The 13,293-nt window shown below is 33.9% G+C and overlaps 2 protein-coding genes across 2 annotated transcripts in view; one reads left to right on the forward strand and one right to left on the reverse strand.

Annotated features, from left to right (window-relative positions):
- Positions 1-2,636, reverse strand: part of LOC112038693 (isoleucine--tRNA ligase, cytoplasmic) — an 82,614-nt gene extending 79,978 nt beyond the window's left edge. The window contains exons 1-2 of the mRNA XM_065783108.1: positions 2,182-2,636; positions 1,353-1,506 (exon numbers count right to left, since the gene is read on the reverse strand). Coding sequence (XP_065639180.1) covers positions 1,353-1,506; positions 2,182-2,561 — 534 coding nt within the window. The 5' untranslated portion in view covers positions 2,562-2,636. The remainder of the gene's footprint in view (positions 1-1,352; positions 1,507-2,181) is intronic.
- Positions 2,637-6,028: 3,392 nt separating this feature from the next.
- Positions 6,029-13,028, forward strand: LOC112011148 (uncharacterized). Its single transcript, XM_024043537.2, is given in 10 exon segments — positions 6,029-6,328; positions 6,417-6,628; positions 6,631-6,659; positions 6,823-6,972; positions 8,653-8,710; positions 8,804-8,896; positions 9,120-9,218; positions 10,796-10,887; positions 12,217-12,276; positions 12,378-13,028. Coding segments are annotated over 10 exon segments (1,299 nt in total). The 5' UTR covers positions 6,029-6,089; the 3' UTR covers positions 12,645-13,028.
- Positions 13,029-13,293: the final 265 nt, after the last annotated feature.

Below are 13,293 nucleotides of genomic sequence, written 5' to 3' on the forward strand. Positions count from 1 at the left end.
ATATAAAAATTCAATTTACATCTCTTTTAGTCCGAGAATATGCAATTCATAAAGATTCAATATAAGAAGTGGAGAAGCACATTAGGAATGAGGGAGAACATTCAATATCTTGGATCAATAATCCTAAATATTGAGAGATTGTAGATAAAGTGAATCATAGTTGTGTGATCATAAAGAATCAATGATTCATAAAGATTGAGAGATTGTAGATAATGTAAATCATAGGATTAGAGTAGGGTATATGCAATGGAGAAGAGCATTAAAAATACTGTGTGATTGTAAAGTAAAATACCTATTAAGTTAAAGGGAAAATTTTAGAAGATTGCTATAAGACCAGCTATACTCTATGGTACTGAATGTTGAGCCGTTAGGAAGAAATATTCAAAAAATAAGTGCAGCTAAAATGAGAATGTTAAGATGGATAAGTGAAAATACATTGAAAAATAGGATTTAGAATGAGGAAATCACTTAAAGACGGGAGAAGCCCTATTGATGAAAGAGTAATGCTACATTCAAAACATTTTCACAACCATTTCACAAGAAATCCTAGCTGACAAGTTGTTACTGGTTCTAATCTTGGCTACCACTAATATCACTTTGTTACCCTCCAATAACAACTTCCCATTTAGGATTTGTTGTAAATTGTAGTGAGAATTTTGCGGATGTAGCAATAGAGAGTTGCTTGAGATGAGTTGGACATGTTCAAAGGACTCAATTAACACACAAGTAAGAAATAATTTTGACTCAATTGAGGGCACAAAAAAAATAGGTAGAGAGAAAAAAATAAAATGTCATTTAAGTAAGGCTTGGTTGATGAGGATCCATGTGGTGGAAAATAAAATAAAATAGAATGGAGAAAAACATACATGTGGCAGAGGCTTAGTTGTTGATAATTTCCACAAGTGGGTAATGGGTCTTGAGTTGAAAATTGCACCCTCTCTTACAAGGAGAGAAGATGCCAATTTGAACTACAGCTCATTTGCATATGAGAAATTACAACACAGACATTATAACTTTCTAGTATCACTGACTGCCAGCATAAATTAAATAACTACTTCAAAACTTTGAAAAAAAATCAGCTTCTTCCTAGTGCTAAAACTATCCAGCTCCATTAAAGTGAACCATCAACAACAATAATTGAAACCATCATATCACATCCAAAGGACCTCAGAATGAAATCCAAAAATTTCATTAAAAATTCATTATAGGTCGACTCAATAAGAAAGCCATTTCCCAAATTAGAATATGAAGAAGCACATATTTAACAGTTAACAGTTTCACTAGTAACTACCAAATTCTTTAAAAGAGAAACAAGAAAATTCAAAGATCAACAGATCGGGAAAAATACAGACCTTGAAACCCTTATAAACAAGATCTTTTTTATAAAGTTGGGCAAAGACCCACCACACACTCTCCATGAAGCTCAAGTCCATGGTCTTGTACCCGTTTTTGAAGTCGATCCACCGCCCTGTCCTCCACACTATCTTCTCCCACTCCTCCACATACCTACCAAAACCAAATACATCATCAATACCTTCAAAATTCAATGTTTGTCAATTTAGTCCTAAAAATGAGCCAATTTTAGACATTCTTTTTCATTAAAAATTAACCAACAACATTTATATAACATCTTATTATTTGTTAGTATTTTTTTGAAAATTAAAATAAGAATGATTCAAAGCCTTTATTTGCTAACAAATTGAGCTAAATGGACAAGATTTCAACTTTATGAACTAATTTGATAATTAAAGTAAAACTTTTTTTCACTTTTTTGTCAATCCAGTCCTTAAAATGAGCCAATTTGATCTTTCTATCCAAATCTGTTAACAAAGTTTAAACGTTCTTTTAAAGCTAAAAAAATTCACAAAATACATCATTTAAAATATCCTTTTTTTAATAAGTACATTATTTAAAATATCTTATTATTTCTGAGTACTATTTTAACAAAAAATTAATTTAAAAAAAAAAAAAAATTGTTTAAATGCCTTCATATGCTAACAAAGTGAGTTGCTAAATTCACGAAAATTTAATCTTTATGACCTAATTTGATAATTGAAGTGAATCTTTAATTCATTATGAACAAAAAAGCATTCAGATTATTATTTCAAAAATAACAAATTTAAATGCCTTCATATGCTAATCAAAAACGCATGAACAAGAATTAGAAATGAATTGAAAAACCTGGTGACAATGCTTCGGCACTCCTCGTTGTACTTATCAATCCCTAGCTTCAAAACGTCGTCGCGTTTCTTGAGATTGAGCCGGCGATCGATCTCGTTCTCGACTGGCAAGCCATGGCAGTCCCAGCCGAAGCGGCGAGTGACGTGGAAGCCGTTCATGGACTGGTACCGGGTGACGATGTCCTTGATGGTGCCGGCGAGGATGTGGCCGTAGTGAGGGAGTCCGGTGGCGAACGGCGGACCATCGTAGAAAACGTACTCCGGCGAGTCTTTGGTCCGTTCGAGCTGAGTCTCGAAGGCCTTGATCTCCGTCCAGAGGCGGAGGATTTCCTCCTCGCGTTTAGGGAAGGAGAAGTCTTTGCCTTCGCAGACTTCTTCCATTGTGGCGGATGAGCTGTGTGAGAAGAATCAGGGTTTTGGAGTTTCGACGCTAAAACGATTGAGGTGGATGTAGTGTGGTTTTTTTTTTTTTTTTTTTTTTGCGCTTTATAGTTGGACGAAATTACGGGTCGGGTCGGGTCGGGTCAAATTTGATTCTTTTTATTCGGGCATGGGTTTTCCTTCAGTTATAGAGGACTGAACTGCTGACCACTCCAGTTCCGTTACTTTGGACGCTTTCCCGTTGTTGAGTTTTTGTCCTTTTTTTTTTTTTTTTTTTTTTTTTTTAAAAGAGATTTTGTCTTAAAATTTGATAAGGAATTTTGTTTAAAATAAAAAATGTAATGCTAAGTCCACAAAATTTATTCTAGATTAGATTGATAATAGTTGTAATAATTTGTTACCTATAATTTATTGTGGTTTTTTTTTTTTTTTGGAGAATCAAGAATTCATTTTTGTTATGTTATGGAAATAGCGTTTTTCAATCAAAAATCACAACTTTTTTAATTATAATATGTTTCCAAATTTGTATTTTAAATTTTATTTTATTTTTAGTTCTTTAATTTTAATATGGTTTTAAAATTTTAATTTAGTCCTTTTGTTTCTTAATAAAAAAAATAGTCATTTAGTTTAATTTTGAGAATCAAGAATTTATTGTGGTTAAGTTGTGGAAATAGCATTTCTCAATTAAAAATAGCAACCTTTTTAATTTTAACATGTTTCAAAATTTGTATTTTTTGAATTTTATTTTATTTTTAGTTCTTTAATTTTAATAAATTTTTAAAACTTTTTAATTTGGTCCTTTTGTTTTTTAATAAAAAAATAGACATTTAGTTTAATTTTGTCTAATATCGCCATTTAGAATTTTTCACTTTCCCAAACGATGTGAATTAAGAAGAGAGGCAAAAACAATTACACTTGCTTGAACGGTGCATGGCGAATAGTGATAACACATTTTTCCTTTCCTAGCACTAATATCATATGTTATTTTGTTAATCCATCAAAATTCTTTTCTTCTTTTACTTGTATCTTTGAGACCACTAACAAATGTAGATGGAATTATATATGGAACAAAATTAGTACAGCAATCTCAAAGGGATGTAGAACCAAGGTCATCAGAACAGCCTGCAGCAAAATTTTCTTAAGATGTTAACTATCTCACATAAAAATTGATTATCAACTGTTATAAAAATTAAATTACAGGCTCAAACTCTTGAAACTCATAAAAGCGTAGGTGTTTCCAAAACAAGTAACAACTATATATACCTATCAAAAAAAAAAAAAAAAAGTAACAACTATATACATGGAAAACAAATAGCAAAGTAAATCCCTTTCCTTTCTATTTCAAAACCAAGCACTCGATGAAGTTTAAGGTACACACAGACTTTTCCAAAGGGATAGATTGATTTCATTTCTCGAACCAACTCATTAAGACAATGACAAAATTGCACATGTTACCGCACCGGTACCATGTCTTATTCCTCATATTAACATTACCTAAAACCATGTCTAAAAAATTTTTTTTTTTTTTTTTTTTTGATAGGAAAATTGCAATCTTATTTCCACTCAAATAGAAAAAGTTACATCATTGGTAAGAGCTTGCATTAAGAAGCAAGGCGTCTCTTCCATCCATGCTATATAATCGACAATGCCTAAAGCATGTTTTGCCAATAAATGAGCTGGTGTATTACCCTGTCTACGAATGTGAGAAAATTCAACCTGACGAAACAGCCCAAAAAAAAAAAAAGAAGATCACACCACTAAGTCGACTCTAATATCATTTGCCACAAGATCATTTGTCACAAGATCCTAAAATGTTATTTACTTAGAAGAATCAACATAATGCACGTACAACACAAGATCACACTACTAAGTTGACTCTAATATCATTTGTCACAAGACTCACAACTTGAGAAAAATGCTATTCATATATTGTAATTGCATATATAGCTTATTTTAAATGACTAATGTGGCAACTCAGCACACACTCATGCAATGCCTTCAAAGTCCAAATTCACACCCAAATCCGAACAAGTTGGATATCACATTTCCCTATCTCTACCCCTCCAAAACTACAATAATATTAGCCATGAAATTAGTATATTCTTGTAATGTTGGTTCTACAATATAACCACATAATTATTCTTTAATTTTTTTTGCAAATTATCTTAAAATACCATTAAATCTATATAGAAGATGAAGAAGAAGATTTTACCTTCTTCTGATTTCTTCCATTGTTTTAACTATTCTAAGATGACTCCTTGAAGAGTAATAATAGTCAATAAAAATATTCTTTTGTCGAAAGTATTTTTATGATTGGGTACCATGATGGATATGTATTGAGTCCAATCATCAGTCACGTTTATTTGATATTTAAAATGAATATCTGTAAGATCAAGGTAGGTTTTGTTTTGGGCAACTAAAATTAATCTCAATTCAAGAATATATGTATCTTAATCAAGAAGATTGGATGAACTCCAGATAATCATCTAAACAAGGTGTACGTGATGTTCAAAGGATTCCAAATAAGAATTTTCATCTCATGGAAACAATGCCAGTATCAAATTAATAGCTTCAAATGTGCCTATGGAATTCCCCAAATATTTACTGGAAGAAGCTATATACAAGCTCTTCTTAATGCTATGGAGTTGACCAAATATTTACTCCAAAAAGTCTAAATAAGACTATTCAAAAATAAAAGATTTCTATAATCTTGAAAATCCTCAAATAAATTTATAATAAACTCAATAATGTTTGAGAATCTTAAATATTTAAATAAAAAAAAGGGAAGTTCAAGTAACATATATGTCTTTTGGCAGACAAAATAGCTAAGCAAACGTCAAAATTAAAATTAAAAAATTTTATTCTGATGATATCAACCAAACAGATTAGAATTATGCAAATAAAAATTTCATCATTTTTTTATTTACTAGAAAATGACTATTTAAATATAAAGTTTGAAAAGTGAAAAAAAAAAAAAAAAAGTTTCAATGAGAAAGCAAAACACCCACTTCCACATGATTTGTTTATAATTGGCCCAAGTTTCTTTGGCCAGCAAGCAAAGGTTTTAACTGGTTCCTTTTGTAATTATCTTAATGTACTTACTTGCTTATACAACTTGCAAAACAAGTAAACTTGATCGACAAAACCCAAATTAGAAAAACCCTTTGCACCAAAAAAGAAATAAAGAAATAAAAAAAATCCTAATTTCATTTCATTTCCTTTCCTTTCCTTTGGGCCAAATTGCAAAGGCGGCCCTACACTATCCCCAGAAAATTTAGCTGCTTAAGACAGAGGCTACTTAACTTTGCTGTCAAACAAGTATAAAGAGAGCTGAAAGGTAGAAAACTAGAAAATCCAGGAAAAGGTTTTACTAGGGCTTTGCCTTTTCCAGAAAAACCCTTTCATACAACAACCATTTTCTACCTACTAGTAAACAGTACTAGTAATACAGAAACCCCCCCCCCCCCCACCCCCCACAAAAACCCCAGAAACCAAGAAACTTGAAGAAAAAGAAAAAAAAAAAAAAAAATGAACATGTTGAAAGCCAATTCACTGAGATCCCTTTCTCTTACACTCCTTCGCCAATCCGCCATTAACAACACCACCACCACCACCAATGCTCTCAGACCTTTCTCTTCTTTGATTCTGAAACAAACCCAACTCTCCAATCCCTCTTCCAAGCCTATCCCATTTCCCCAATCCCCTTTCTCTTCCTCCTCCACCGTCCCAGTCCGCTTTCTCCGCACTGGTCGCGACCAAGGCTCCAGGTACTCTCACCTATAATTGTTTGGATTCTTTGTTTTTCTTTAATAATTGGGTGTTGATTTTTTTTTTTTTTTTTTTTTGTGAGGAAAGTTATGAGATAACTCCGCCAGTGAATTGGGGGATTCGGATTGTGCCGGAGAAGAAGGCGTATGTGATTGAGAGGTTCGGGAAGTACGTGAAGACTTTGCCCTCCGGTATCCATTTCTTGATTCCGTTGGTCGATCGGATTGCCTATGTCCATTCCTTGAAGGAAGAGGCCATTCCCATTCCTGACCAGTCTGCTATCACTAAGGATAATGTCAACATTTGATTGATGGGGTGCTCTACATCAAGGTACTTCTTGAGATTTTAACAACTGGGTCTTTGTTATTTTCGTGTTTTGGTTAATGGGTTTGCCTTGTTTTAAGCTCTATTGGGTTGAATGTTAACTGGGTTTGTTGTTGTTTGGAATTGTCGGTTAAGGGGTTTGCTTGGTTTAAATGCCTTTTTGGTGCAGATTGTGGACCCTAAGCTGGCCTCTTATGGTGTTGAGAATCCCATATTCGCGGTGATTCAGCTCGCGCAAACAACAATGCGTAGTGAGCTTGGTAAGATCACTCTCGACAAGACGTTTGAGGAAAGAGACACATTGAATGAGAAGATTGTGGTTAGTTTGTTTAGCTCAAGTTGTTTTTATAGTTTTGTTTGTGAAAATAGTCTGGCATGTGCATTCTTGTTTCAATTTTCTGTTTTAGTTTTCTATGATTAAAACTTATGATTCAGTGGATTCAAGCATGTAAAGCATACCATTGATATGAATGAAAAACATGATATGAAAAATCTAAAAATTTTCTTCTTTAAAATGTTATCATAATGGATGTTAATTGTAGGAAGTCGTTGTATTTTCTTGGTTTACGCTTTGACGGATGCTTGTAATTTGTGTACTTGATTATATTGGTGCCCAGTTATATACATCATGCATGCTTGGTGACTCTTTTTTCTGAGTTGAATAAAATTTACATTACTTATCACCAAAAAACACACACACACACACACTAGTACACCTCCTACTGTTACTCCTAACCTAAGGAAAAATGCATTTTGGATTCTATAAGGAAAATATTCCATGCAGTTCATGCTCATACCTAGTTTTTGTGGCTTTACTTTATAAAAATGGCAATAATTAATATACAACAACAACCAATTCTTTGTACCAAAATTTTGGGCTCAACTATAGATCCTTAACAGAATAGTCAGGCTGGGCCTTAAGTTTTCATTTCCACCATTTTTTTTCTATCATTCTCCCTTCCACTCCCCCCCTTTTTCTCTTTTTGGACACTGATATTCTTTGGAAGCTTTGGTGGGGTAGGAGTTGGGACTTGGGAGTAAATACTTTGTAAGTTTATTTCATTCTAACTTGATACTTTTTGCAATGAAACACAATTGGCTACATCAATAAATATGTGTTATAGAAATAAGGTTAAGCTGTTGAAGGTTATGTGAGGACAAGTCTAAAATAGGCAATAGGCTTGTGTGTATAAACTATGTTTTTATGTTCTAATTAATTGATACCTGAATGAAACCGATTATCATGATCTGGTTTGAATTCAGTTTTAACAACCCAGCTCCTGCTCCCATCTTTAGGGCGGGGGGAGGGGGGTGGGGAGGGAGGGGAGGGGGAGCAGTTGGGTTCCTTACTCCAGGTCCATTCTTAATTTAAAAACATTTAAGTATTCTTTGGGCCTTTTGCTCTCACATTTATAATATTCCGATATGAAAAGTAAGTCAAGGTCAATTGTGGATCAGCAAAATTATAGGTTGGATTGTGATCCTACTAGCTCCCATGATCCCATAGAAATCCATATAATATGAATCCTCATCCTAAAAGATTTTAAATTCAAATTTCACCCTTTTGAGCTTCTAGGTTCCTATAACCAAAAAAATTAAGGTTGAGATCTAGATTTTGACAACCATGTATATGCCTAGTATTTGCATAGAATATCAGATTGCATTGCCTTGACTTGAATTCTGGTTTTTTGTGACTCTGTGAGTTGCATTCAGATTATTAGGATGTGTCTGCTATTTTGCTACTAACAGGAAATCATCTAAATTCCAAGGGATAGGATTAAAATTTAAAAGTTAGAAAAAGTGGTTCAACAATGTGGCTGCTTTTCCCTGCAGTTTTCTTCTTACTGTATTTAGAGGTTGCAGTACTTTCTAATCTGTTTACCAATAAGCCTTGAATTTAATTTGGGTTCTCTGCAGTTTCAAGATTTTTTTGACAATTTCATAAATTAATTTAGAGAAAAAAAGTGTGATATCTTTCTGTAATGGCTTCATGTTGCAGGAGTCTATTAATGTGGCTGCAAGAGATTGGGGCCTGCAGTGCCTCCGTTATGAAATAAGTTAGTCACTTTTGGCTTTTGTTATTGTAGCCGACTTTTCATTGTAATTTTCCCACATTATCTCTTACACTTGCTTCACTCATCTTCCTTCAGGGGATATATCTCCTCCTCGTGGAGTGAGGGTAGCTATGGAGATGCAAGCCGAAGCAGAACGAAAGAAGAGAGCTCAAGTTCTTGAATCTGAAGGTAATGAAGCCAGTTTGATATGCCATGTTGTTCCATGTGGTTATATAAATCTACTTAACCTTAAGGGTGTACTGATGATTTATGGTTTTTTTGATTCATCTGTAAATTTGATTGAGCTTAGCACCTTTCACTATTCAAGTAGGTAGCCTGATGCACTTATTAAAAAAAAAAAAAAAAAAGTAGGTAGCCTGATGCTTTCTTGGAAATTAATGCCCCTTTACAGGAGAAAGGCAGGCCAACATCAATATTGCTGATGGAAAGAAGGCTTCTGTAATCTTACAATCAGAAGCTGCAAAGATGGATCAAATCAACAGAGCACTCGGTTCGTTATCAATTTTGATATAAACTTAATACTAATTATATGCAAATATCTTCTTTTCTTATTTTTTTTGAACATCCTAAGAATGTTAGTGCTGATATCTCCCTATCAGAGGCCCTGCTATTTCTTATCATATCTATATAGTTATATACTTTGAGCATGATCCTAAAATAAAATTAAAAAAAAAAAAAATTTGCATGACTTTAGAATACCTAAGAAGCACTGACACAGAAAAAATACAGTTGTGTCCTTGTCAGACACATACATGCCAGGGACATAGCTGCCTGTATGTCCATGGTGTGTCAATAAAAAAATAAAAAGTTTTTAAGTATGGAGGTGAGTCGGTGAGAGAATCACAGTAATGACGCTTTCTCAACATGGGGCCAAAAAAGACTGACCCTCAATGATCACCCTCTCTTGATCTGGTTTTTCTCACCTGATCTAGACTCATTGATGCTTCGAACAGTCAGATTGGTGCTTCTCGAAGCTCATCAGCACTTCACCCACCCGATCTACTCTCTCAAGTCATGTCCAGTCCACTACATGGTCTGTTGCTCTAAAAGACAAGTGGGATTGTTAAAGCTATTCATTACTGAGACAAAACATTTTTTAAATTCCAATGGCATTTATGAGAGAGAGCTAAGAATTCTGAAGAAACCACCATAATCTGGAATTTGCTCGGTTGAAAATTAGCTTTTTTTCTAAATGTTTTATTTTTGGTTTCCTTTTCTCTATCTTTTTACGTTTCAAGTTTTAATTATCTCTTTTGTGGGCCCTGAACTTTCTCGCCAAGCCTGTCCTCCATTATGTTTATTTTCTTTTGTTTTTCAACGTTATGGTTTTACTTCTATGTTTTTCCCTTTTTTATTGTTAAACACTTGTTATTTACTGTTTTTACTTTCGTCTCTCTCTCTCTCTCTCTCTCTCTCTCTCTCTCTCTCATTGTTATTATTACAACATTGTTTAGGAATTATTAAACTTCTGACTGTAAGATTGCAGCACACATGTTTATTTGCACTCTAAACATCATTCAATGGGTATCAGTGTACTTCCTTGCTATTTATTATTGCTTTTAAATTCATTTTCAATATGTTTTCGACCATTTTGATGGTTATTACTCATTTTTAAGTCCTAAAATAAATATAAAATATGCCTAAAAATATATATTTTTTAACTAATTAATTAATTGTCATATCGTAGTTTTTTCAAAAATTGCCATGTGGGAGTGTCCCGTGTCGTTTCACCATCTTATGCTATAATGACTTTATTAATTAAACCAACTGAAACACATACCTGGGCATGTGAAGCTGTATATGGCATTGTAAAAGGTAGTTATTTGGTTCAACCAATTCTCGATGAATGCTTCCATGTTCTCTTGTATGGCTTGTCACTATAAACTTGTGAAGTGCTCTGCTGAAGCCCTCTTTTTCGTGACCTATCCACTAATCTATATAGCTAACACATATAGAAGAGGCAATACTGTGGATTATTTTAATGTTGATGCTCCTTTAGCAGGGTAGATTATTCCCATTTCCCATAGAAATCTTTCAGTCTTCTTATCAACATTACTTATTTATCAGGTGAAGCGGAAGCCATCCTTGCTAAAGCTAAAGCAACGGCCGAAGGACTTGCCACTGTCTCACAGACCCTAAAGGAAAGTGGAGGAATAGAGGTAAGGTCATTCAATGCTCTTGAGCACACATACAGTAATGTCAATTACATTATTTGATTTCATTTTCTTCTGTATGGAGAAAGAAGAATTACTACATGTTTTGGAGTCCAAATGTCCATTTGAATCTGTTTGAAATCTAGTTTCCACTGTTGGGGGCTACTTCTGACAATAGTCACAATATGGGTGTAGTTGGTTCACACTTAGTTCTCCATTCAGATTACAATGCTTCATTTTGCATGTTTGAAAGTGTTGAAGCAATCAATCATTGTACTGACTGAGCCGCTGACTGCATGATACAGTACTACAACTGGATATCTCACACACTTGGCTTTTCCTAGCTTTTCGTTGTGGTTTGAAAGGCATATTATTAGAATTTATTTTCTCTGGAATAGTCCCAAAGTTCTGTGCTGCATTTTTAAAGTGACTATATTTGCAGCATTCACTGCTTCTGTAAAACGGGTACAGCTTTGTGGTTTTTTTTATTAGAAAACTATTTTTTTTACTAGTTTTGCTATGTTTGCTCTGTCTTAATCAACTTGAGATATCTTAAAGTCTTGATTACTGCAATTTTGACTGACTCCATTCAGAACTCCTTTATAATTAGTGATGTCAACATATGTTCACATACATGATGGATGTTAAAAGGTTGCTCGCATAGATGTGGAAAATGGTAAAACATTATTGTCTAGTTGTTAGACATTCCTATATTTGAAATTTTTTACCCTTTCATGTTAGGGCTTGCATAGGTTTTTTGACAAGTCTGAACATGTACAGAATTTTATTTATATTCTTCATTTTGTCCCTCATATGGAATATGGCAATTTGCATCCACATCCATTCTACCTAGAGTTGTTATAGATGGGATAAAATACGTAGTTTTTGGAAAGAATGTTGTAATTTATGGGCATTCTAACTTCATTTGGATGATGAGAGGATGTGAAATGGCTTATCTTGAGGGAAAAAAAAAAAAAAGGGACTTGCAAGAAATGATGTATTCTTGCTAATGAGCTCTAGATCAATTGGCACCCCCTCCCCTTATAAGTTCTAGGTGGAGGTTGAGGTAGTGGTTTCAAGGCCCATTAAGTCTATGCGTAATTTACCAATCTACACTAAAATCCTGAATATTAAGGTAAGAATTTCATTTTCTTGTATCCATAAAAGGTTTAATAAAACTCTGAAGGGGCTGATTCTGGGTGCATTAGTCTTCCAAAGGCCCAGCATAGATGGGATTCATAAACAGAAGTGATGGTGCAGTGCATAGTAGTTATAAAGTTCCATGCATGCAACTAAGACTAGAATTGGGAACTAATATTATGGTCTGTTTTGCAGGCAGCTAGTTTGAGAATCGCTGAGCAATATGTTCAAGCCTTCGGTAATATTGCCAAGGAGGTGAATGTCAGACCTAATATCATAATACATAAGTAAATCTTTCGATGCTTAATTGTTTTTACTAAACTCTTTCTTCTTTGTGCTTTCCTATGTTTCAACAGGGCACAACAATGTTGCTTCCTAGTTCAGCTGGCAATCCTGCCAATATGATGGCCCAAGCACTCACTATGTATAAAAGCCTGATCGGCAATGTTTCCAGTGTTGGGTCTCATGATACCTCTTCCACTCAATTGGCAGCAGGTGTAAAGGGCGATGCCTCTGGAGAAACAGGTTATGAGAGCCTTACAACTGCTAAAACAACTGATACAGGTTATCTGGGCGATAGCAAGCCAGGATTTTCACTTCAGAGCCCCAATAAAGGAGCATAGAGTTTATCCCAGCCAACTCATTCTGGAAGTAAATCAAATTGTGCTACACTAGGTTTTATCATTTTTGTGGTTGTCACTCTAATCTTACTTGTAAGTTTCTAAATTATTTGAAGAGAGGAAAGCTGAAAATTAGATTGATTGTTGTAGGATGCGAATTCTTCTGGCAGAGCTCGTTTCCATGTCAAATGGGCAATTAGGATGTCTCTTCTTAGATATACCGGCAAAACTTGAGAAAAAGATTTGAGAATTTTTTGTTTCTGTTAAAACTTGCATTATTGGAGCATTTGCATCAAACAATGCAAAATAGAAAAATTGCTCAATTTTACATGTCCAAGCCCCAAAATCACTCACATTAGTCAAAATAAAGATGTGTAAATTTGTAAACTTGTTATAGTAAGAGCATTCACATCAGTTTGTGCAAAAAATTTTGTCTACTGTAACATAAGATCCTACTTTTTTTTATTTTACATGTTCACTTTCCAAAGCACTCTAAACCGAATTATCTATTTTACATTATATTTCATTAAAATATCAAATTTTCTTAATTGTTTCTCTTTATTCACATACAACAATCATGATCTACTCTCTTCTTTTAAATGTAATAAGGATAGATTGATGTAGTTTTTTTATCTTTTGAGAAACAGATTGA

This window comes from Quercus suber, unplaced genomic scaffold (genome assembly GCF_002906115.3).
Source record: "Quercus suber isolate HL8 unplaced genomic scaffold, Cork oak 2.0 scaffold_329, whole genome shotgun sequence".
Lineage (NCBI taxonomy): Eukaryota > Viridiplantae > Streptophyta > Magnoliopsida > Fagales > Fagaceae > Quercus > Quercus suber.